General features: G+C 41.1%; 1 protein-coding gene across 3 annotated transcripts in view; it reads left to right on the forward strand.

The window, feature by feature from the left end:
* LHFPL6 (LHFPL tetraspan subfamily member 6) overlaps positions 1-26,547 on the forward strand; it is a 239,916-nt gene that overhangs the window by 195,358 nt on the left and 18,011 nt on the right. For all 3 annotated transcript variants that reach the window (XM_038573159.1, XM_038573158.1, XM_038573160.1), the window contains one exon: positions 15,061-15,159. In XM_038573159.1, coding sequence (XP_038429087.1) covers positions 15,061-15,159 — 99 coding nt within the window. The remainder of the gene's footprint in view (positions 1-15,060; positions 15,160-26,547) is intronic.

Consider the following 26,547-nt stretch of genomic DNA (forward strand, 5'->3'; position numbering starts at 1 on the left):
ATAAGTCCCCTGTGTCTTAGTGCACTCATCAGGGTAGTCCCTCACACGATCTGCACGAACTAGGACAGCTTGATTCCGTTGTTGTCTCCAGGCAAACCAGACACAGCCCCCAGATCCGCACCAATCCTTGCGGCAAACTGTGTGCTGTGGGAGCCTCTTCTCCGGCTGACTCTGCACGACTCAGCCCTCAGTCGCATCACCCATGTGGCTGGTGTCAGCTCACCTGGGCCTCAGGGAGAATTACTCAGGGGGCGGAAGGGGGCATCCATGCTACTTCCTATACCGGAGCACATCACTTACAGGACTGAGGCAAAGGAACTAGGAGTAGTGTTTTAACAGGAATCAAAGGCCTGTAGGCATGTCAGGAGAAGGGTTGGAGGGGGTTGGGGATGGCATTCTGGTTTCTGATGTGTCACCTGGGAGACTTCAGACCTGTGGCCCCATCTGCCCCACAATCCCAGAAGTTCTGTAAACCTGTCCCACAAAGGAACGCATCCTGGGGGTGGCGCACTTGGTTTTCATAGAGCCACTGTTGAGGAAATGAATACAAATGTTTGGAGTATTGTCTTCCCCTTCTCTTTCCTCATTATTTCATAAGAGGGAATCTACTTTTAGATGCCCTGCACGGTGACGGGACGTTTTATCTCATCCTCTGGACCACCCTGTAAAGAGGCCCTGGTATATCCATCTTACCAATGAAACTCTTGGGGTTCAAGTTTAAGAGACTTGTTCAGTCAGTGTCTAGTAAGTAACAGACCCAATATTCAAATACAGGTGAGACTCCAAAATCCGGCCCCCACAGTATACTCCCTGACTGTTTATCTGAATGCAGTCAGCAGTTTGCCAAATTGGATGAAACTGCCCAGGGTCTAGTTTGGAACTGACACTACACTTTCAAAGCGGGGTTGGGAGAGGTTCAGTTTACAGTGTAAGTTAAGTTTACTCACAGCTAGGTTTTTTATTTCTTTCTTTGCTTGTTGTTGATAGGATATTGTTAGAGCCTAGTCCAGTGCTCTCAGGACACTTTCATGTTGAAATGTGATCATTGTTCTCTCTTTTTTTTTCTTCTGTTGGGGGGTAGTGGGGATTCGAAGTGATTCAATTTGTACAAAACAGCAGTGATCCTTAAGAGAAAACATGTTCACTGAAAACTCTGAGCTGAGTGGCTAGGCTGGGCTGGAACTCTTTATGTCATTACCTTTCTGGGCTTTGTGAAATGACTCCTGAAGTTCTTACAGGTATTTCTGGGTCAAACATACTAATGTTTGCAATTCTAAGACAGCAGTCCAGTGATACAATATCAATATTAGTACTGATACACATCTTAAGCACAGAAGTGGGCACTTTTATTAAGCCATGTGTTTCTAATAAAAATATTAAAGATATGGATATCATTAGGTTTGTTATATAGATGAAAATCTGAGCTCAGAGAATTCAAAAGCATGCTGCGTGAGGTCACACATCTGATTAGGTGGTGTTAGGATTTGCACCTGACACAATCAACTTCAAAGCCTGCTCTATACCCCACTCAACCCTCAGGGCCCGCAATGTGGTCCTGTACAGCCAAGAACGTCCCACCAGGAGCTGATTGGAATCACAGGAGATCCAGCCCTATCCCAGAAATATAGAACCAGAATCTACATTTTTAACAGGCCCCCAGCTAGATTGTGTGCAGGTCAGTCTGAGAAGCCCTGCATTGAGCCATACTACTCTGGAAATGCAGGTCCATGTCTTTGTTCCTCTCCTGCTCTAACACTATGGAACACCTTAGCATCAGTGAAAATTACCATTTTGTTTTTTGTTTCAGAGGTGTAGTTGCAGCACTGAGCACTGTCAGCTCCCTTTCTGCAGTGTTATAGCAAAGACAATGAGCCAAAGCGTAGAAATAGGAGTCAGGAACCCTGAGTTCATGGCCTGGCTCTGCCTCCAGTTATCCACTTGAAGAAGCTCAGATCTCACCATCTGTCTGTGAGTCCCATTCCTTCATCTACCAAGCGGGGACACCGGTTCTGGCTCTACCTATTTCACAGGAAGGCCAAAAGTGTCTTTAAAAGTAACATGCAACAAAAACCAAAATGAAATGGAAGAAAAAAAATATTATTAGCCTTGGTAGTAGTATATGAATTCCTCATCTAAATGGCATCATCAAGCTGTGGCAGTTTCATTTGTTCCTACTGAGATTTACATGGCTGATATGACTTTTGGGGGCAAGTGATCATTGCTCATCATTACAGGAAGGTGCCCGCTGGAACCTTCCCTGCTTTCTGTCTAAGAAGATGACCTTCTCTGAGAGCAGAGGACCCGATTTCCTGCAAGGGGAAAGTTATGGAATCACAATTGAGTATAAGCACACATTGGCTTGAGCCAAGCCCTCCAGCCTCTCCCACATGTAGCACAAAGTTGAACACCTGACAATAGAGACCATTTGTTGTCGTCTTACTGTAAGGTACTGTGCCCATCACTTTAATGAACTATCTCATTTAATCTTTGCAACAACTCCAAGAGGTAGAGAGTTTCCCCATTTTACAGAGAAGGGGAACTGAGCCCTAAAGTGGTGGAACTGGAGGTTTTTTTCAGATTGAAATGAGGTTCTATTTTTTTTTATTATTGGAGTTCAATTTGCCAACATATAGCATAACACCCAGTGCTCATCCTGCCAAGTGCCCCCCTCAGTGCCCATCACCCAGTCACCCCAACCCCCCGCTCACCTGCCTTTCCACTACCCCTTGTTTGTTTCCCAGTTAGGTGTCTCATGTTTTGTCACCCTCGCTGATCTTTTCACTCATTTTCTCTCCTTTCCCCTTTATTCCCTTTCAATAATTTTTATATTCCCCAAATAAATGAGACCATATAATGTTGTCCTTCTCCGATTGACTTATTTCACTCAGCATAATACCCTTGGAACTGGAGTTTCTTTACTAGGGTTAGAAAGATGTTGCTTTTAGTCTGATGTAATTTATCAGAAACCTGTCCCATAGAAATGGCAAAATGTCCCCAAAGTTTCTTTGTGTGAAACAACTTTTTTTTCCGACCAGTGATTGCCTAGGACTCTAAAAAGAGTAAAGATGACAAGTCACTCATGGCTGAAATTAGCTTGTGAAGTTTTTGCTCTGAGTGAAGAAGCAGGTATTCTGATGTATGTCTTTTCTTGTCTTCTGACCCATGAACTGGAAAAGGAGAAGAAATAAGAATCAAGGAGCCATTTGGGGAAGCATTTTAAGAAAATCTAAAGTATGCTGTCTTCTGCAGTATGTTTTTGGCAAAGAAAGGGTCTAACTGTCATTTGTTTTTTTTTTTTTTTTTTTAATTTTATTTATTTATTTGTGATAGTCACAGAGAGAGAGAGAGAGAGAGGCAGAGACACAGGCAGAGGGAGAAGCAGGCTCCGAGAAGCAGGCTCCATGCACCGGGAGCCCGACGCAGGACTCGATCCCGGGTCTCCAGGATCGCGCCCTGGGCCAAAGGCAGGCGCCAAACCGCTGCGCCACCCAGGGATCCCTCTAACTGTCATTTGTAAAAATAGTTTTGATAGTTCAGAAATGATCATATTTCTATTCTATATTTTAGTGTTAAGATAGGATATGCTTTCCTTGGTTAAACTTTTGATGATAAAAGAATCCATTTTTCATCTTGCTGCCTCTTTGAAGAACACAGAGTTCTTTGTGTGCTAGAGCCCACATCCAGGTTTTCCCTCACTGGCGCTGGGGGAAGAGGGATTCTGTAGAACTCTCTAGAGCCCTTGCCTTTGGATATAGACAGTAGAGTCAATCCTGGAGAGATGATGACTTGCTTTCCTTCTTGATCTCCTGCCCTGTTCTTCCTTTTCTGTTTTTTTCTTAAAGGTTTTATTTATTTATTCATGAGAGACACACAGAGAAAGGCAGAGACACAGGCATAGGGAGAAGCAGGCTCCCTGGGAGGAACCTGATGCAGAACTCGATCCCAGGACTCCGGGATCATGACCCAAGCCAAGGGCAGATGCTCAACCACTGAGCCACCCAGGTGCCCCTTGCCTTTTCCATTTTTATATCTGCAGGGGTTGGTACATGTGTGGATACGGGAAGTGAGCCCAGAGCCTGGACCGTGAACACTTGGGGATTCAGGAAGCATTAAAGGGTAGAGTTTAGCAATATTGGCTTCCAGCTCAAACAGACCTGGACTTAAGTCCCGGTATCTACTGCTTAATATAGCTTCATGAGCATGAGCCTGCTTCTTTTTTTTTTTTTAAGATTTTATTTATTTATTCATAGAGACACAGAGAGAGGGAGGGGCAGAGGAACAGGCAGAGGGAGAAGCAGGCTCCATGCAGGGAGCCCGATGTGGGACTCGATCCAGGGTCCCCAGGATCACACCCCAGGCTGCAGGCGGCGCTAAACCGCTGCGCCACCAGGGCTGCCCCGAGCCTGCTTCTTTAACTAATTCTCAGTCTCCTCCTTTGCTATATGAAGGCAATGATATATTTATTTTATTTTATTTATTTATTTTTTAAATATTTCATTTACTTATTCATGAGAGACACACAGAGAGAGGTGGAGACATAGGCAGAGAGAGAAGCAGGCTCCCTGCAAGGAGCCCAATGTGGGACCTGATCCTGGGAGCCCAGGATCACACCCTGAGCCAAAGGCAAATGCTCAACCACTGAGCCACTCAGGTGTCCCGATATTTTATAAGTATTATATAATTATGCTGGGGCTTTTGTTAATACTAAATAAATCATTTTGCTATTTAACATTTAACAAATATCACAAACCAGTGAGTTAGTTGCAAGTAAACATATGGTAGAGTTTTTGGCTTTCCAGGAGATACTTATGAATAACTACAGCAAGGTAGTAAGTCCCAAATAAATGTTATAGAGCGCATCACAGTGGGAGCCCATGAGAGGGGGTAAAACCTATAGCTCAGCTGTTGAGGTGGCCAGAGCAGGCTGCCTGTTGAGGCTTCTGGACCTTAACAGCTGGTATTTTCATGGCAGAGTCTGAGCATAAGGTAAGGAGTGAGACTATCTCAGTCAAAGAGAAGAGATACAACTTCCAGAGATGAGAAAATTCAAGACATATTCAAAGAACTGATATCCCCAGTCAGAAATGCCTTTGGGACTGGTCAGGGCACCTGAGCCACTTTGACTTGGCTCTGTGCCAGTTGCCCAGTTCAGTGCTGACACCTCTTTCAATCATTTGAGACACAAGAGATATGGACTTGCCGGTGAGAAGTCCCCTTTAGTAAAATATGATGTTGATGAAATCCAACACAGCTTAGCTGTGGCTAAGCTCAAGTAGCAGGTGGCGAGTGTGCGACATTGACATGGCCTAATGTCCAAGCACTGGGATTGTGATAGGTGGAAAAGAACCCTGGTCTGGAACCCAGGAACCGTGGGATTGATCTGGGCTCTGTGTCCTTGGACAATCCTCTTTCATCCTCTGTACCTCACAAGAGCTTGCATAAGCCTCCTTCTTATAAAATACTTGAGTGCAGTTGACCATTGAACAACACAGGTTTGAACTGCATAGGTCCATTTATACGTGGACTTTTTCCAATAAATATAGTACTGTACATGCATTTTTATTCCTTATAATTTTCTTAATGACATTTTTTTCCTCTGGCTTAGACATAAGAATACAGTCTATAATACATATACAAAGTATGTATTAATTGACCATTGTGTTATCTGTAAGACTTCCGGTCACCACAAGTCTATTAATAAGTTAAGTTTGAGAGAAATCAAAAGTTATACACAGATTTTCAGCTGCACAGGGTCAGTGCCCCCTGACCCCTGTACTGTTCAGGGGTCAATTGTAGCTTCTTCCTGATGGCCCTTACAAGGTCTGAAGAGTTGTAATACTGGTCCTTGCTCTCATTTCCTCCCCACCAGTGAATTTATTTTGGAAAAGGGCCGTTATCTAGGGGTGAGAATAGACTTGTGTACATAAATTAGCATATGGAGCTGGAAATGTGCCAATGTCATCCGAAGAGAAATCCAGATAACAGGCTACAGGACGAAGCAGCTTGCATGAGAAGAGTAAAGAAAACAATTTCCCTCTGTGCTTGCCACAGAAAAGAAGATAAAGGAACTGGAGGATGGATAAAAGTATCCAAAAAACACAAAAGATGAAATGATGGGAAATGCTGGTGTGACCACAGAAGGGGCAATAAGTGGAAGAAGTCACAGTGTTAAAAAAAAAAAAAAAAAACTGTGGAAAAGAATGGAGCAATAGTCATGGGGAAAAAAAAGTGAGATCACATAAAAACTTTCAAGAGTGCCTGGAAAAAATAAGGCTTTATGAGTCTCCAATGAGGACTCTGTTCTTACCACCTGTGGAGAGTAATTGGCATTGGCTGACTAGAGGTTTGTTTTGCCTTCTTGGCAGGAGCCGAATTGTTATGTTAATATTCCTCTGGCTACGTGTTAAGCACCGACTTTGAATAAAAAGAGTTTTGCAGAAGGGAAAATTGCCAGCATCTGGTTCTTACTTTGACCACTGAGTTCTTTACGAACTTCAGACTTCACACTTGAATTCTAAGAAATAATTAGTATCATGGCAGATGTTTCCAGCATTGTGTGAGAAGGAATGGAGTTTCCAGTAGGCACTCTCCCAAAGGTAGTCCAGGGGCAAAGAGAGTGTATCCACTTGGTGCAGGAGTCCCTTTGGTGATAAAGGTAGATGTCTTTTATAATACAGCCTCGCAGCACAGCTCCCGAGTGCTTGCATCTTTGCATTTATCTGCGCTCTCTGTTCTCCATTAACACTGGCTTCTTCTTAGACATCATTCCACCAACCTGGCTCTTTAACTACTGGAATTGTCTTGAACAGAGTGAGACCAAATCCTAGGGTATTCAGGTTGGAATGGCATCTTGGTCAATAAGTTCTTGAAATGGAATTTTTTTCATTTCTACTCAGGTCATGATCCTGGGGTCCTGGGATCCAGTCCCACATCAGGCACCCCATTGGCAGCCTGCTTCTCCCTCTGCCTGTGTCTCTGCCTCTCTCTGTGTGTGTCTCTCATGAATAAATAAATAAAACCTTAAAAAAAAAAACAGAATTTATTGAGTCATTTCTTGGATTATTATTTTCATTATTTTGGGGAAGCAACATCTCTCTAAATTTCTAAGACGTCCTACACGGTGACCTTTTTCATGGTCTGTTGCCCCCGATAGCGGATTTCAACTAGGTGCCAGGTGAAGACTGAAGATTGAGGTACTTTACACCAATTTGTGATTTACTCATGACTCCTTTAAAGTACAAAGTCCTTAGGATTGCAAAAATAGATTACTTCTTAATTACAAAGGAGCCTGTAGTTGCAAATGATCTCAGACCACCTCCACTATTCCCCTCACCTCATTTACCACCTTCCTCAGGTCGTTGCTTTGCTTCACAGTGTCTTTCCTCACTTCCACTCCTATACGTACAGATTTTCCCAAAATGTGATAATGTGACTATTTTTTTCATGACATCTCTTATGGTAGTGACAAAGGAATGTGGTGAAAATACCACATAATTAAGCTCATGGAGTTTATAAACCATCAGATTTATAAATCTAATAAAGAAAATCCATGTAGATATAAAAGTTTGTGAGCCAGAGATTCTCACTGAGCTGTTTGCTCCTCAGGAGTAAACTAGGGGACTAGAGCTATTAAAACCTATTAGGTTATGAAGATATCATTTGGACAATCACCTCAAGTTCCAGAATATTCTCTGAGCCCCATTTCAGCAGGCAACAACTAGGATGTTTCTAATTCAGGGATTTTCAGACTGCTCTTCCATGAAATGTTAATTTCTACAACATGGTCTAAGGTTTAACAGGGCTAAAAGTGAAAAATGACAGATTTCTTCCTTTAAAAAGATGTTCTTGGGGGCAGGTCCAAGGTGGCAGCATAGGAAGACCCTGAACTCACTTCCTCCCACCAGTACACCAAATCTACACAGACATATACATCTCCTCAAGAAGAACTGAAGGCTGATTGAACAGCTTCTGCACAACAAATGATAGAAAGACCACATGTAGAAGGGTAGGAGAGACAGAGACACTGCAATTACAGAAACCCCACCTCTGACTCAGTGACCCACAGGGTCCCTGAGGAGTATCACCAAGGGCCCTATGGGCAGACTTCTACGTCAGGGCACAGCAAAAAAATAGTGATTTAAAAGGGCAACCAGACTATAAGTGAAGGGAATCCATTTACTAACCTTACAGCACCCACCAAACAGGAAAGGAACTGCTGGAACTGTCTCCAGAGTTGGAAGACCAGTGAGTACCATTTTTCACATCACCTCCTTCCTTGATCACATGGGCAGAGGCAGGGTCCAACACTCTAGCTGACCTGCTAGTCTGTTAGGCCCTGGGCCCCTGGCTCACATTACCTCCAGCCATTCTATGGAGTGGCCCTGGTGAGGCACACCAGAAGCCCCTACTCCCATATCCAGCCCAGCTTCAGCTGTCCTATCAAGGTGGCCTTGTTACTCTCTCCAGCTCTAGACTTCCTGTCAAGGGAACCCTTCCCTCCTACTCTGGGACCCTTCACCCACTTGCCTGTGCCTGTTCCATCTCCAGCCAGCTTGCCAAAGCCACTAGGCACATATAGTCTACACAGGGAATGTCCCTACACAAGGCCACTCCTTTAAGACTGGGAGAGGTAACTGTTCTGCCTAAGTCGTCGTCATAGAAACAAACACAAAAAGTCAAACAAAATAAGATAAAGGAGTATGTTTCAAACAAAAGAGCGAGATAAAACCCCAGAATCCAACCTTCTTGAAATGGAGATAATTTATCTGATAAAGAGTTCAAAAAGTCATGATCATAAAGACAGTTATTAAACTAGGGAGAAGACTGGAGGAACTCAATGAGGGCTTCAGCAAAAAGTTGAGAAATGTAAGAAGAACCAGTCAGAGCTAAAGAATATAATAACTAAATGAAAAATACACTAGAGGAAATCAATAGTAGATTAGATGATGCAGAAAAACGGGTCAAGACAAATGAGTGGAAATCACTCAACCAGAACAGAAAAAAAAAAGAGTTTTAAAAAAATGAGAAATGTTTAACAGACTCCCTTAAGGCAATATCAAGTATACTAACATTTGCACCATTGGGATCCCAGGACAAGAAAGAGAACGGGTCAAAGAATATATTTGAAGAAATAATGGCTAAGAATTTCCCTAACTTGGGGAAGGAAACAGACATCTAGGTCCAGGAGACAAAAAGAGTCCAAAACAAGATGAATCCAGAGAGATCCACATGAAAGTGTTCAGAATTGAAGGAAAGATAGTTTCCTAGATAAGCAAATGCTAACGAAGTTCATCACCAATTAACCAGTCACGGATAAATTCCTAGAAACACACAAGTTTCACACAAAAGTATGAAGAAAATAGAAAGTCTGAATAGATCTATTATACGTACTAAAATTGAATTAATAATTTAAAAATCCCTAAAAGTACAATATCCCAGGACCGGTATCTTTCAGGTGAATCCACCAAACATTTAAAGTAGAGTTAGTACCTATCTTTCTCTATTATTCCAAAAAAAATTAACAGGAAGGAATGCTTCCAAATTCATTTTATGAGACCAGGATTACCCTGATGCTAAAACCAAACAGAAATGCCACAAAAAGAGAGAAAACTATAGGCTAGTTTTACTGATGAACATAGATGGAAAAACAAATTATTAGGAAACTGCCTTCAAAGATACATTAAAAGGATTATATACCACAATCAAGTGAGATTTATTCTAGGGATGCACAGTGGATTTGCATCTGCAAATCAATCCGTGTGGTACCCCATATGAATGTGATACATCACATTAATAAAACCAAGGATAAAAATCCTATGATCATTTCCATAGATGCAGAAAAAGCATTTGACAAAATTCAACATTCATTTTTTTGGTAAAAATTCTCAACAAAATGAGTATAGAAGGAACATACCTCAACATGGTAAATGACATATATGATAAAACCACAACTAACATCGTACTCAATGGCAAAAGGCTGAAAGATTTTCCTTCAAGATCAGCAACAAGACAAGGATGCCCACTTTCATTCAACATAGTATTGGAAGTCCTAGACACAGTAACCAGGCAAGAAACGGAAATAAAAGTGATTGAAATTGGAAAGGAAGAAGTAAGCCTGTCTCTACTTTCAGATGACATGATACTGTATACAGACGACCATAAACACTCCACCAAAAGACTATTAAAACTAACAAATGAATTAAGTAAAGTTGCAGGATGCTAACAAACAGAAATATGTTGTATTTCTATATACTAATAGCAGTCTGTCAGAAGGAGAAATTAAGAAAACAATCCCATTTACAACTGCACCAAAAATAATAAAATATCTAGGATTAATTTAGTCAAGGAGGTGAAAGACCGATACTCTGAAAACTATGACACTGATGAAAGAAATTGAAGATGGCACAAGTGGAAAGATATACTGTGCCTATGGATTGGAAGAATTAATATTGCTAAATATCCATACTACACAAAGCAATCTACTCGTTCATTGCAATTCCCATCAGAATACCAGTGGCATTTTTCACAGAACTAGAACAAAGAATCCTAAAATATTTATGGAATCACAAAAGACCCCAAATAGCCAAGGCAATCTTGAGAAGGAAGAACAAAGCTGGAGGTATCACACGTGCTGATTTCAAACTATACTATAAAACTATAGCAATCAAAACAGTATGGTACTGGCATGAAAATAGACACATAGCTCAATAGAATAGAATACAGAGGCCAGAAATAAGTCCATGCGTAAATGGTCAATTGATCTATGACAAAGGTGGCAAAATATACAATAGGGAAAAGACAGTCTCTTTAATAAATGGTGCTGGGGAAACTGAACAGCTACATGTAAAAGAATGAAGAATTTGGGAAATCAGGAAATGCAGGGGCAGGAAGAAGCTACAGCTGATGATTTGCGCCTAGTGGGTGAGGAGGCTGCCTGGAAGTTACTCCCCAAATCTTAGGTCTACTGTCTGTGAAAAGGCATGCCCCGGTGGCAGCTGCCAACAGGGAATTGGTTTATTTCTCTCTTTTACCTTCTAAACTCCACACAAAAACTTCTCATTGACAGGACATGAACCAGAATTTCTGCCAGCAGAAGAGATTTGAAATGTAGTTTCCTGATCTCTAGCCCCACCTAGACAGTATCTAAAAGTAGTGATTATTTTGATTACCGAGCAGTATCCGGCTGAGGGTGTAAGAATCTGTCCAGCCCAGCACCCTCTTGATGGTCTACAATAACCTTCTCCAATGGCACTGTCTGCAACGGTGAAAACGGTCTCTGCCGGGTCCGGTATGGTAGCCCAAAGCACCCTGTGGCTGTCAGGCACTTGAAATGTGGCCAGAGCAATTGAAGAAATGAATCTTTAGCCTAATTTTAGTAAACTTAAGTTTGCTGCAGGGAGCCCATGGCTCCTGCTTTGGGCAGTGCAGATCTAAACTCTCTTTGGTCCTGTGCCTCCTCTCCCATTCCTTTAAATGGAGACACTGCCTGATCTGTCCCGAAGTGTCCTGAACTTGCCAGTTGAATGTTTGTTGTATTTATGGTATGTTGAAGGCGCTTGTTAAAATGACTGTGTGATGGATTTGGGGAGGAGGGTTTTTACTGAGTTTACAGAATTGATCATCTGACTGCTTTTTGGCCAGCTGACTAATAAACATCGCTGTATATTTCCCTGAATTTAGTCTAAGACTTACTTTCTCCAAAGAGTACAACAGCAGAAAGGTAGTGAGAGGCCACCGGTATTTATCTGTGGAACCTAAAATTGCAACAGCCAATTAGACTGATCAGTTTGCAACATATATTCTTCTCCTGGAAATGTTTCTCAGACCTTTATAATCTGCAGTACTCTAGCAAACATTAGCAGAGGACAAAACAAAGGCTGTAAAAATGTTAATACAAAAATCCAGATAAGCTAGTTGCCCTCCCCTAACACTTTTTTTTTTTTTTAATGTGAGCTATGTCTATGGTACTTTTTAAAAATAATCACACACTTAACAAAATTTCTTATGTATAAAATTGTTCTTAATTTCTATGCTTGAATCTACATTTCATTGTCACAAAAAAACCCAACATTCTACAAAAGAATCCTGACTGCCAAGCATTCTACAGCTTAGAAAACCACAGATTGGGCACCTGGGTGGCTCAGTGGTTAGCATCTGCCTTCGGCTCAGGGCATGATCCTGTGGTCCTGGGATCGAGTCTCACAGCAGGCTCCCTTCTCTCTCTGCTTCTGTCTCTGCCTCTCTCTGTGTCTCTCATGAATAAATAAATAAAATCTTAAAAAAAAAAAAAAAGGAAGAAAGAACCACAGATCAACTTGCTCCATATATAAGCTCCTTTCTATTTAGTTTCCCAAAGTGCCTGGCATCATACGGGACCAAACAGCCACTTTGGTGAATATGTGACACATTTTTCTGCCATCTGAAAAGGATATTAGCGAACAAGACTATTTATCATTTGGTTGCTTGTCAGAAAAAGAGAAAACTGATGGTCTGTTTTTTCTAAAGATTTTATTTATTTACATGAGAGAGGGAGAGACTGCATGCGTGAGTGTGAGGAGGAGTAAAGGGAGAGGGAGAGACAGAGTGCAGAGCCTGATGTGGGGCTTGATGACACCATCCTGAGATCACGGTCTTAGCCAAAACCAAAAGTTGATGCTTCACCAACCAAGCCACCCAGGCTCCCCAAGAAAACTGATGGTTTACATGTTACTATTTTTCATTTTTTCTTACATCTGAATTTTTTTCTATCTTTCCGCATTTGTCATCATTAAAAAACTGCTCACAAGTTCTCAAAAAGTGGTGTTATTTATTAATTTAAGAGCTGAGTATTATGAAAATGAGACCACATTATTTATTAAACCTTCATGGAATTCACTTTACATAAACTTTGGCTCCTCATCATCTTTTTACATGATGGTGGATAATACTGGCATTGTCAAAGTTGTCTTCAGAGTGCTGCAAGTTTTGTCCTAAGGGGAAGAACTTCAGGAAACCAGTCACTGGGGGACATTTGTTTAGTCAGCAAAACCTTATATTGTTGCTTTCTGGGTTACTCTTCAGCCTCGACACAATTCATATTTATGCAATTGCATAGGAGGCTTCCTGGAATTCATAATTTGCACGTTCAGTGGTTCTTTGTAGGTACTCCCTCAGATCACAGCCCCTCTGCATTAAATGGTGGTTTTACCATTGACCAAGGGACAGACTGGAAGGTGAGACATTTGTGTCAGTTCACAGGGGATTTTTCTCCACACCATAGAGGTTGGAGATGGTTTGGAAAGCAGTTCCTCCTTAGGTGCCTATAAAGAAAGAGACTACTGGGCACCTGGGTGGTTCAGTGGTTGAGATATGTCTTTGGCTCAGGTTGTGATCCCACATCAGGCTCACATAAATTTATAAATAAATAAATAAATAAATAAATAAATAAATAAATAAATAAATAAATAAATAATTTTTAAAAGGTTTTATTTATTTATTCATGAGAGATCCCCCCCAACACACACACATGCACACACACACAGAGGCAGAGGGAGAAGCAGGCTCCATGTAGGGAGCCCGATGTGGGACTCGATCCCGAGTCTCCAGGATCACGCCCTGGGTTGAAGGTAGTGCTAAACCGATGAGCAACCCAGGCTGCCCTTTTTTTTTTTTTTTTTTTTAAAGAAAAGAAACAGACTACTTACATGTATGGGCTATATGCTTGAGTCATCTGCCAGGGGAAGGGGCAGAAGCAAAAGGGAATGGACAGGGACTTAATACAGAGATATTGGAAATCTCTTCTAGAGGCACTTGCCCCCTGTCATTCTTCCTCTCTGTTACCACGTTAGTGGATGTTTTTCATTTCAGGGGCTTTCTCATCATCCAGCACCATACAATGCACATCCTCTCAGACAGGGCTGGTGTTCTTATCAGATATGTGTGCAGTGGTCCTGCTGACTCCCCACACTTGTGGGACTTACAGATGATGACAGTACTGGCTCACTGATATGACAAGATGTTACTTTCTGATTAGCCCTTAGATTCTGGTGTTGAGTGCTTAAGCCTCATTCAGCTTCTTATCAACTGGTATTAGGCTTTGATACGAAACTGAAGATGGGCTAATCAAAAGCTGTCAGCCCACAGTGTGCTGCCTTGATAACTTCATTTATTTTTTTAAGATTTTTTTTTATTTATTCGTGAGATACACAGAGAGAGAGAGAGAGAGAGGCAGAGTCACAGGCAGAGGGAGAAGCAGGCTCCATGCAGGGAACCCAACGTGGGACTCGATCCTGGGTCTCCAGGATCAGGCCCTGGGCCAAAGGTGGCGCTAAACTGCCGAGCCACCAGGCTGCCCAATAACTTCATTTATATTAAAGTAACACCGCCACCTTCTTCATTTCAATCATCAAAACTTTTGGTCTGAAAAAAAAAAAAAAAAAAAAAAAACTTTTGGTCTGAGCTGCAAGGAGGACTTCAATTATATAAGTGTCTGTCTTCCAGAGTATTTCTGAGATGAATGAACCCTCTCTTTTCAACAGAGTATAATAGCAGGTGGTACAGTTAATAGATCTAATAGCCAAAGTGGTTCATGAAAATCTTTATGTTTTCTCTGCCCCTGGTAAAATGGAATGATACTGAAACATTCTATTTTGATTCTTAAATTGGAAAGAAAAAAATCTAATGCATGATGAAGCATAACCCATTAGGCACTTTTGCTTGCTCTTGATTTACTTGTTAATACGGATTGATGGTAGAATTGGTCGGATTTTTACAAAAGTGGTTTAAAAAGCTTCAGAATCATATTTCCTAAACAGGATTTGCAAGGCTTTTAGTACTTTAAAAGGCAGAGTTGGAACCAAACTGAGCTGTCAGTTTTTTGTTTTTTCTTTTCTTTCAGGCAGATTTGAAATTGTTCATGGAATCAGACTGACTTTGGATTGCTCACATGAGCCCTGGCCGGTGCCTTCTAAAAAACAAGCACCATGCTCTTTTGTTATATTGCTAATATCGATCCCTCCTCCTCCCTGCTGCTTGCTTTCTCTAGAGATGCAGAAGAATACCTCTTGGCTTATCTCTTCGCAGGCCTGCTGATCGGCGCTGGCTGTGCCCTCTACCCCTTGGGCTGGGACAGTGAGGAGGTCCGGCAGACTTGTGGCTACGTCTCTGGCCAGTTTGACCTGGGTAAGTTTTTTTCATTGACGGTACTTCTTTTAGAGAAGAACCTTACCTGACCTTTCATAGAAGTGGAATGTGGAAGAGACATAAGGAAGAGAACCATACGGTGTATTGCAGCCAGTGGTCATGTGTCACAACACGCGTACCTTCGTTTACCTGTTTGTTCCGTGAAGTTATTAGCAACCTATTGTTTGCCTGGGCTGAGAGGAGTATTGTAGACACAAAGGTAAGAAATCGACCCTGCTCTGAACAGTTTATATTCGTTGATCAATTCATCCCAAATCATGTGTTTATTACTTATTGCACGTGCTAAAAATAATTCTGTGGAATTTACAGGCTGCATGAGGAGATAAAGCAAACAGACTCACCAAGAGCTGAGAAATCCAAAGCGATCTCACTCCAGAGTAATAATAGACAACTTTGTGGAGGGGCTGGGTCTTGAACACAGTGATACACGTGGGTTGTCGGGCAGTACACAGAAGCACCTGGCAAGTGAGAGTACCAAACAGCAAAAGCACCAGGGAGCAATCCAATCCGAAAAGTCCCTCTGGGAGACCTTGGTGATGCGGGAAGCAGGGAGAGATGTTATCGAGTAGTCAGAAGCTCACACACTGATGAAGGGAACCTCACAGACTTCAGTTTTCTGTGTACTAATCAGGAAATTTCGGATATTTTCACTTGTAGCTATAGTGTGTTCTACTCAGCAATCTAAAAAAAAAAGGTTGCATGGCACTACATGGTTTGCATCATTATAACTCCTACTAATTGATTTATTTTTCGCTTGATTGATAAACCTACATTTATTTAAACACTTCCTTATTTCTTTCTTGTTGGGTAATTCATCTATTCCAGTTTCTGTTATTTTAAGGCACATTATAATGAGAAATTTAATGAAAGTAAGTCTTTTCTTTATTGAATTATCTCCTGAGGAGTTTTTTCCCTGGAATTGGTGTTACTACATCGAAGACTACTGCCAAGTGATAGCAAATACTTTCCCCTCATATAAGGACAGACAGATTAAGTTTTTGACCTGAAGTGTATAGTGAGTTATTAACTTAAAGATTCACGTTTTCCATTGAATACTTCATTCTAAGAAGAAATGTTTGAGGGAGTTGGTCTAATGTCAGTATTATATCCCAAATCATTTCCAAGTTTGGTGTTAGAACTTCTGTGAAAAAAACTTCTGTCAGACACTGAGAAACATGGACAGATGTGGTGCTGTATCAAAGTTCTGTGAATTTGAAAACAAAGCAATTTTTGTTTGACTCTGGATGACAAACACCCTGCTTCCCCGAAAATAATACTAGTTCTTTGGGTGGAGAAGCCAGTACATTTAATACCGCTGATTTGCATTGATTTGAAAAAGACAAGAGATGCCTGACTGCCCTTCTGCCCTCCTTGCCGAGGCTAAGGCTTTCCCGTTAGTTTTCCGTGTAGTGCATGATTGCCCTAAATGCGGAGAAGGGGAAAACGCTGGCACAAAACTGAGTGTCAGCTTGGTTTTTGTTTGTTTGCTTGTTTGTTTTTCTGTTTTTTGTTTTGCTTTGTTTTTGGAAAGCAGACTGTGCCCTGGGGAAATATTTTAACACAGTGTTTGGCATCTTTCTTTCTCTGGTGTTTGGGACATACTTGGCTGTTTCACACATGCCTCAACTTCACTATGATACTGTTCTTGATGATCTCTTACTATTGTGTGTTGCTATATTAATTAGCAGGTTATAATGAAACCTGTATCCTGTTTTCACAATTTTCATTATGGCATCCCAATCGTTTATTGCATTGTGGATTAAAAATTTGAAATTCAAGCTTAAAAAAAAAGCTTGCCTCTCTACTGGTGGTAATAATTTCTTATGTTATTGAACTCACTAAACCATTTTAACAATTTAAAAATTATGGTGTTTTAATTTTTCCTGTTTATTTTTAAGTTTCTTTTAGTTGGGTGATGAGGGGAAAAAAAACAAAACTGACGTCATCTACAGATAAGATGAGTTCTAGGTCCTATAAAACCATCCTACAAAACTGCTTGTTTTCTCTCTAAAAAATTGTTGCCATTCCTCTGAACACTGATGAAGGCTGAACTTCAGTGAATGAATAAAGTCACAGAAAACAGGGCTAACTTGGTTGAGCCTAGGACTGGAGCTGGGAGCCCCAGCAGGCTCTTTAGGGGAGCGCTCTCAGTAAGGATGCCCTGGGGCCCCAGCTTTCCTGGCACGCGTGCTGGTGACCGCACGCACTCTGCCTGCGCCACTTGGAGAGCGGGAGCTCATTGCTGCCACCTCTCAAAGGAGACAGCGCGGGCAGCACACTTTCCTCTCAAAGGTCGGGAAATGTGAACGTTAAAATTCACGCTCTCCTTATTGTGGGTCGTGAGTCACTTTCTTGGCGTCCCGTTACTGAAATGTTACTTTCTCTAAAACACACCCTGAAAGAAAACATCGCTTTTCTTTTTCGCACGGAAGGGCATTTTAAGGAGCGCGTCCATTCAGTTACCCAGCGGCAGCCGGATGGCATCAGCAAGGCCACTGCCCTCAGGGAACTAAAGAACCGGCAAGGCAGCCAGATGTCCAAGAAACAACATCCACAGGCTGGGCGCTAGAACTGAAGAATGTCAGGCATTGCACCGGACAGTGTGGCTGCCTTGCCAGTATTGTTTCCTTCTGGTTGGTCATTCTAAGCCAGAGGCCGCGAAACGTCTCTTTGAAGAGCGGGCCAGGGACTGTTTTCAGCTTTTGGAGCTATGTGGTCTCTGTTGCAACTCTTCAGTTCTGCAGTGGTAGCAGGAGAAACGCTCCATGAATAAATGGGTGTGACTGAGTTCCCTAAAATTTTGTTTACAAAAACAGGTGGTGGGGCTATTGGCGGAGGACGCCCGATTTCCACCAAAGCATACCCCCGATGCTCCAGAAACAAGTTCTTTTCAGATATGCTCATTTGTTGATCCCTTCAGCCACGGGGACAGCCAGTCTGGACCTAGGGCAGAGACTAGACTGAGCAGCCACATCCAGTTATCCTGGGATGCTGTATACATGCTATACCTTCCTCCTTGTGCCGTGTTGTGAATGGGTGGCAAACTCTCTAAATTAAACTTGGTCGTCTTACTTCTTAACACTAGCTTGGGATGAGAAGACTTAAGCCCATTTGGACCAGTGATTACTAAGGAGTTGTGTCCAGAGACTTTTGGGGAAAAGGGGAATCACATACCTAAGGGGAAGGCACCTTCTGGTGCCATGATCCCCCTTCCTCCGGCAGCTGCCTCTGACGGGTAGAATGGCAGGAGGGAGCAGCCTCCAGGGATAGGGCTGGGTAGAGCAACCAGCTGAGGCTCAGCCACCTGGTGAAGCAGACCTTGCCTAAGAATTTTCAACCTTGCTGAGACATAGTAATTCATTTCCTTGTTGGGTAATGTTACAGGCATCTCTTCTACCAGCAGCTAAATGCAGCCTGACTGCTATTTTATTTAGTTGCTGTATCACAGTTCAAGGGGACTTGACCTCCTCTGAGGGCTTCCTAAGGAAGTATTATTTTTAGCTGAGCCTTCAAGCCTGTAAAGGGTTTAGGTAGATAAAGGGTGAGTATGAGTGTGTTTTAGGTTGCATGGTGGGCAGGAACGAGAACCAGGAAAGAGCCCAAGTAGGAGGAGGTAGGCCATACTGGAGGAGGTAGAAATGCTGGCTGGGAAAGGATTGTAGGAAGGGCCTCCCAGGGGAAGAATATTTAAACTGAGTCCAAACACATAAGTAGTAGTGAGGCAAGAAACAGATTTCATAGAAACTCACGTTTGTGGTTTCAATGTACTGTGGTAGGAATCTAATAGAATCTAGTTTTTAAAATGCCGTTTTCCTTAGCCAGGAGATTTGGGGAGACTTTTTTTATGTGTGCCTTGAAAACAATTTTATAAGGCTATTGATTATTTCTCAATCATGTTACTGTTACAAAGTGCAAAGCTTTGAAGCAATTTCAAAAAAAATACTCACTTTTACAAATCCAAGATGGTTACTGTTTACCTTTGGATCATTCTTATTTATGAAGAAGCCAGGAGCATGTTTGAATACACGTATTTTTAAACCAGGGAAATGAGTACAAGCAAGCTGCATAATGAATTCCTAAATTACCCAACCAAAATTGTACAGCTTGCCTTGACAGTAGCTTTCAACCTTCAGCATTAAAATCAGAGGCAGACTTGTCTCATTTGTGTTTTAAACAAGTATCCCAGGTGACTCAGGTGCAAGGGATCAGCAGCCATACTTTGAAACAAAATTACCTAATTTATATAGAAAATGATTTTTTAAAAAATTATTTGAGTTGACATACAATGTTACATTAGTTTCAGGTGTACAAGATAGTAATTCAACATCTCTATATATAATGCTGTGCTCACCAGGAGTGTAGTTACCATCTGTCACCATACAACACTGTTACAGTGTCATGACTATAATCTCTATGCTGTGCCTTTTATTCCCACGTCTTATTCATCCCATAATTGGAAGATGTACCTCCCACTCCTAACCACCCCTTTTGCCCATCCCCAAATCCCCTCCCCTCTGACAACCATCACTTTGTGCTCTGTAGACAGTTATTTTTTGTGGTTGCTAGAATTTAATTTAACATTCATTTTGTTTTATATAAATCAAGGAGCCTTAGCTTTAGGTTACAAAGATCTGATTCCAACTAGATGAAACAAAGAAGATATTTACAGTCTTTTATTATAGGAAGGCCAGAGCTAAGGTGAGCTGCAGACTTGACTGATCCAGGGGCTCATAAATGTTGTCCAGGGCCCAGGTTTTTCCTGAACCAGAGACCTTCCACTTACAGATTCTTCTTCAACCCTGGCCCCACCATAGTAAGTTTGGCTCCATCTTGAGGCTAGTTTTCTTCTCATAGATGATTGCATTTGGCGCTCGTAGCTTGTTCATGTCAAATAAGAGAGAGTGTTTTCCCCTGGTCCCAGTATTGGAATAAACGTCTCACTCCCCAGTCTAATTGGACCAACTTGGATGAATTGCTGCTGTCAGGGGAAGCCATGTACAAATTGGCTTCTTATGGTGGAGCATGGATGTGTTCAGAGTTTAATAGAAGCCCATCTTACTGAGAAGCAGTGGCATTTGTAAGTGGAAGATAAGGCTAAGAACAGAAAAAACATCTCTCTCTCTCTCGCTTCTCTCTTTTGTTATTGGCCTTGCTGCCCTGTGCTCCTTCCATCATGAAGCCTGTGGTTGTAGGCTAAGGGTCAGTAATAGCTTATGCTGTGCAAGTGTTAACAATGCTAAATTTATTTATTGCTTTTTAAGAGAACAAAACAATACAAATGATAAGAATTATATGTAGTATATAGCACAGTATCTTCACATAATAAAAATCTAGTAGATATTTGCTGTTATCATTCACGTTATTTGTACAGGACCATTTTTGATAAATATTTGTTGATTCATCTTTTTTCTTCCCTTTACATTTCATAACAGTAAGTTTGGATTTACACATTAAGCATAAGGTCTTTACAATCAGGTTGTCCAATTGATTTAATTCATGCCTCAGAGATATTCTCATCCACCCAACTTTTCTAATTATATCCTTATGATCAAAAGTAGTGTTTCAACTAATTTGCCTTGCTAATTTGCCAAGTAAATTTGAGTAATTATTGCTTTCATTTTTGCTATTTAATTTGATTAAGAAGCCATCATGTTTCCTGTTCTTGAAATTATGCTCATGGCTTCTCAAGAACAGTACCATAAACTCTGCAACTCAGAGCCTCTCAGTGTTGAAAAAGATGAGAGTCTGTTTCTTCCAAATTTTCAATCCAGTGAAGAAATCTCTTCTACTCTAATCTGTGACCTTGTCACATGTCTTTGGACAAATCTCTTTGACTCCTGATTCATGTTTTCTCTCCTTTCAAATCTAATTTGTCCAGGTTGCTAGAAGCCATTTGGAAGGTCCAAGAGGAGACTGTGTTCCCTCATGTAGCATGCTAGTGCAGGAGGATGACAGGAAAATGGAGAGGCCGCTGGGCACTAAACCAAGCCCCAAACTGAGTAGGCCCATGGGGACTCAGGGGAACACTCTGGAATGTGACTGTGACTCCAGGTGATGTTGGAAAGTTCCTGAGGCAGAGGAAGCTCCATGTGGCCAGTAATGAACTTATGGAGCAGCATCCAGGCACCTGCAAGGGAAAAACAATCATCTCTGCTGGTTGCTCAGCCTTCTTAGGGGCCTCTTTTCATGAAAAGAAGAGTTTTCTGCATTCATTCTAGAAAGTGAGAAGAACCAATTCAATTCAGGGCCGCGAATACCAGTGGGACCATGACAACAAGAGTAGACCATGCACATATCCACTTTGAATTATAGCTTAGTAAATGCCTCTAGTTTTGCTTTAGGAAAAGTACCCCTTCTGTATAATCATAGATCCAACTCCGTCTGCTTCCCTAAACACATCTTTGTAGGTTTCAGATGAACCCATGGGACAGGAATTTTGCAACTTCAGTGTCTATCTCAGTGTTTGGCCCAGAGAAGTACTCAACAGATTTATTATTCAAGAGATATTTATTAAGCATATTTTTGACACATACTTAGGATGAAATCATGAATTAAGATAAACATGATTCTTATGCATGTCACATATCTGCCATCTACGGAATGGTTTAAAGAAGGGAGAAAGGGAAGGTGTGGGATGGAGGGAGGAGAGAGGAGAAAAAGAAACAAGAAAAGGAAAGAGAATGAAAGGGAAGGAAGGAAGAAATTCTATCGCTAATTTTTGACCTCTAAAAAGGAAGCCACCATTTATGCTTCTGTAGATACTTGGCCAGGATATCCGGTGAGAATTATGGCATTACTTTCTAAAGGAATATGGCTTAACCATCTCCCAGAAAAAAAAAAAAAAAATCAAGTTCAGGGTCATCATTTAAAGAACAAAATGCCCTGATAGAGGAAAAAGAAATAGCTCTAAATTTTTTCCATCTATATCTTTTTTCGTTTGGTTATTTCAGAGCAGGATCATCCTCAAACCTGTATTAAGCCTTCTTAAAACCTAATTCAGTGGCTTATAGTGATGTGCAGCAGTGGAACTCAGTGATTGTAGAAAAAGATAATTCTCCTTAAAAACCTGTGGGAAATCATATTTCTTAAGATATGGCCATCACACTATTGAGAAGAATAGGATGGTCTCCCTTTTAAAGATTATTAATTGTTTCAATGTTATCCCCTTTGTAAAAACAAAACAAAAAAGATACACCTGAATGGCATGCTATTTTAGATATAGTGTATTTAAGGAATTTAGGAAATTAAACTGGCCATTCTAATTATTCTTTTGTATTAGGTGCTCTTAACTATCTCTTAGTATGTTCCACTCAGATATTAATCTGGCAATAGAAAAGCACGAATTTAACTGTTTTTGATGTTTTGGATCCTCTCTCAGGAATGAACTTTGTTCCCCTTACTCTATCAATGATGTCTCTAAGAAAGAAAGAGCAATTAACGTAAATCAGCTATATGAACATCATCTTGAATAAATCTGCAGATTTTATTAAAATGTCTTAGTAGTTAAGGATTTGGAGAATAATCTGCTAATTAGGAAGAAGAGCCTATCCCCTCCTATCATACCGAAGTGCACCCCTTTCGATAATGTAATTAATGCAGCCCACTTGAGAAGTCAGTCCCCTACTTGCTCCCTGCCCTCAAAGGGATTATAGTTGAGAGATTTGTCACAGATTTCTTAGAACATTCTCTTATTAAATAGGAACACTGAAGAAAGACCTTCCAGTGTTGTTGCTGGGAGATTTGTCTACATGAATGTTAGAGTTCTTTCAAATCTTGATGTTATGGTTCTTAATCTCAGGAGAAATATTTCTGCCCCAGAATTGAGAACTCATGTGTTTTGTAACCTGTGTATTTTTGCCTCTGTTAGTGGGTCTTCTGTTAAGAAATGGCTACATGTAAGCATTATTGATTAACAACGCATCAAAAGTGTTTTAGAATAAGACCAAAAACACAACAAAGTCATCAAAAGGCTCAACTGACTTCTAATCTGATTTTTAACCTGTTGGAATGTTGACAAAAACTAATTAATGTAGAGAATTTGTAGAGCAAAACTAATTTATGAGATCTTTTCATGAAATTCCATGTGAATGGATTATTCCAGAGTAATGAATTTCCCCCCTCAAAGGAATAGTTAATGGGAAAAGCGCGGACTGGTTTCAATCCCAGTTTCACTCTCTTCTAGCTGGTTGATTCTGGACAGGTTTGGCCTCTCAGAATTTCTCTAAAAGGGAATGACAATCCCTATTTCACAGGCCCGTTGAAAGGATTAAATGTGATGAGAGTGCAAGGCCCTTTAAACATGGAAGACCTACAGTAACCATTAGTTCTTCCTTCCTGCCTGAAAGGTCAACATATTTCCTATTTTAATCATGTTGAAACAGTTTGAGGATGTAGATGTATCATAGCCAGAATCCTTCATTTAGCCAGAATACATGAAACATAAAAAAGTCTTTAAAAGTCTTTAAAAAAAATCATTAGCGATTGTGGTCTCATGACTCAGATGGAGTCATAACTAAGAGTCATGGGCCTTTGTAGAATGATTTAACTTTACACTAAATAACCAAATAACCAAGAGTGAAAAAATTGAGTTCTTTCTAGCTTTTTGTTGTTTTGCGAAAGTTTTATGTCCCACTGTCAGCAATTATTCACTGCAGTTATTAATCATGGATTTCTCTCATTTCTTCACATCTGGTTTGTATGCTTTCTAAATCATAATAAACCACCTTTAAATCATGCTTTTCAAGGAATACAGTCCAGGGCACCTGGGTGGTTCAGTTGGTTATGCATCCAACTCTTGGTTTAGGCTCAGGTCCTGATCTCAGGGTTGCAAGATGGAGCCCTATACTGGGCTCTGTGTTCAGTGCAGAATTGACTTAAGATACTCTCAACCTCTGCCCCTCCACCTGGTGCTCTCCTGTTTTCTCTGAACACAGTTCAGCTCTATTTCTGTGCACCATATATCTTTGAAGTACTGATTTTTGTATGCTCTGGGCAGTTTTATTTTTCCTTATTTCCTGATTTGGGGTCATGTTTTGGATAGCCAAGAATATCAGCTACATGATATCTGGATAGTAAGCTACTTTGGTTTGGCAACTGGATATTTTGATGACACTGGTAAATGAGTTCAGTGTTTCAATAAGCCTTGTTCTGGGGATTGATATATTCAGATCATTCGAGGGTCCAAAGTCCATTAATAGGCTTCAGAGATTTCTGACCCCACTGAAATTATGTGCAAATTTTATATGGCTATGTGTACATGTTGTTTTCTGGAGAATTTATTCAAAGCTTTCATACAGTATTCAAATACGTTCCTGACACCTGAAGACTTAGAATCTCTGCTAAACCACATTTGGAAGTGTGACATTAGGAAGCTGAGAAACTTGATCTCTAGACTTTCCCTGCCAAACAATCCTCAAATATCACACACACACACACACACACACACACACACACACACACACACATCCCATCCCAGGAAACTAGAGAGCCACTGAACCCTTTTGACTTGATTTCATTACCTGTGGAGGTGTTTGTCAGAGGGATGTTGTAGGGGAAACATCGTACTTACAGTAAGCATTATTGCAAATAGATGCTCCCATATACCAATTCTACTTTGAAATCATATTGTAAAAATGAGTGTTCAACCTTCCTAGTGAATTGAATATGTTTCCACTTAGACTGCTAGTCCGTTTCATTGGTGCCATTATCAGGAGACAGCTCTTCGGCGTGTCCCAAGAGCTTTTGGTTCTGAACTATCTTGTCAAAGATGTTTGTATAATGAGCAGCCTTGGAAGGTATTGAATCGTTCTGGAGCAGAGGACAAGTTTGTTTCTTGTTTAGTGTAATGAAGATAATGTCTCCCTCTGGGGCAAAATTTGGGCAGATTTGTTTGCAGCCTATTTTAAGAAATTGGGGTTCCCTAAGCATGGGATTCCTCAACTGTGGCCCAAACTCACTGAGTTTGCCACATCAGCCCCCGTGCAATGTGGGAGGCAAGGGGATGGGTGCAAATGTGAAGCTCAAGCTGCTTCCTGTGCTGTGAGTGATGTACACCTCCATCTCTGACTTGGGAGTCTCCTGGCTTTTCTAGCATCTGTGAAATTGTGGCAGTTTAATTTGCTAGCTTGCAAGTAGAGTAAAATCTCAGACTCTTGATAGTTCTTGACATCACTGTTATAATGCCTGTGATTCGTTTGAAAATGCTTTGGGATAAAAAAGAGTGAGATGTGTATCAGCTAGGAGAAGTCACTACTCAGGTGCATCCTCCAGAACAGATACTCAGGGCTGCTAGCACAGTGCTCTGTTATCCGTATCTCAACCAAAACCAGAAGCTTTGCTATTAGTGTAGCAATATCAGAAATGGATTTTTATTGGTGGAGTTAATATCTTACTAATTAACATGATAAATGTTAAAAATGGGTTTCTACCAATGAGATTAAAGACATTCAGGATTGTGGATTAACCCAAAGAGTTAAAGATACCCCCTATCCTTGTGTGAAGGGATGGAAACATCCATCCAGGCATACAGCCATTATTCTAAGTCCCAGTGATATGAAAAATATCTAGCAGCCAATTTTTCGTAGGCTCTAACCAATCCAAACTAAAACACATCCTGGCCACAGCACTAGAGCAGACTCCCTAGGGACCCTGCTCTGCCAGGCACTAACTCTTTGGTTGCTGGAACATGAGGCAAGCATTCTCTAGAGTTCTCAGAGACAGAGAAAGGACACTTGGGGAACTTGGAGAAGTGGATGTTTACCCACTAGTACCCAGAGGGACATATTTTAGGATTTTTAACAACTGGTACAGCTTCACTAAAGCATTCCAGCTATGTGTTTGCTGCCCTTAGGAATGGCAGCCAAGGCTTGATCATCCCTAAAAAGCTCAATTTCCAGTATTTATGTGGAGGATTTCTGGTTGTTTGTTGCCAAAGGGAACCAAATCCTGCCCTAAAACATCGCTCCAGTGGTTCCCTCATGCAAAGTGGTATTTCCAAACACTTAAAGGATAGAGAGCTAACTAGGCTTTGACTAGCTTCCAGAAAAGGCTGATGACCTGATTTGTGTCTGCTTTTTGATAACTGTTTCTTGAACATCTCTATGTGTAGCAGCATTTGGTCTGAGACTTGTTTTCATTCTAAACTGGAAATGAGGTTGTAGGAGAGTGGTTACCAGACACCATCCCTCACACTTTTTCAACATTTGCTGTAATTTACCAGAAAGTCTCAAGGTTGTGCTTGACCAAATTGGATTAGGCTTGTCCCCAAGCAGCCACCTGACACATAAGGAGGGATCATCCAGGAAAACCTCTTAGATGGAGGGCAGAACCAAGATCAAAGCCATGCTTGCTGCAGCCCATTTCCATTTA

Source organism: Canis lupus, chromosome 25, assembly GCF_011100685.1.
Source record: "Canis lupus familiaris isolate Mischka breed German Shepherd chromosome 25, alternate assembly UU_Cfam_GSD_1.0, whole genome shotgun sequence".
Lineage (NCBI taxonomy): Eukaryota > Metazoa > Chordata > Mammalia > Carnivora > Canidae > Canis > Canis lupus.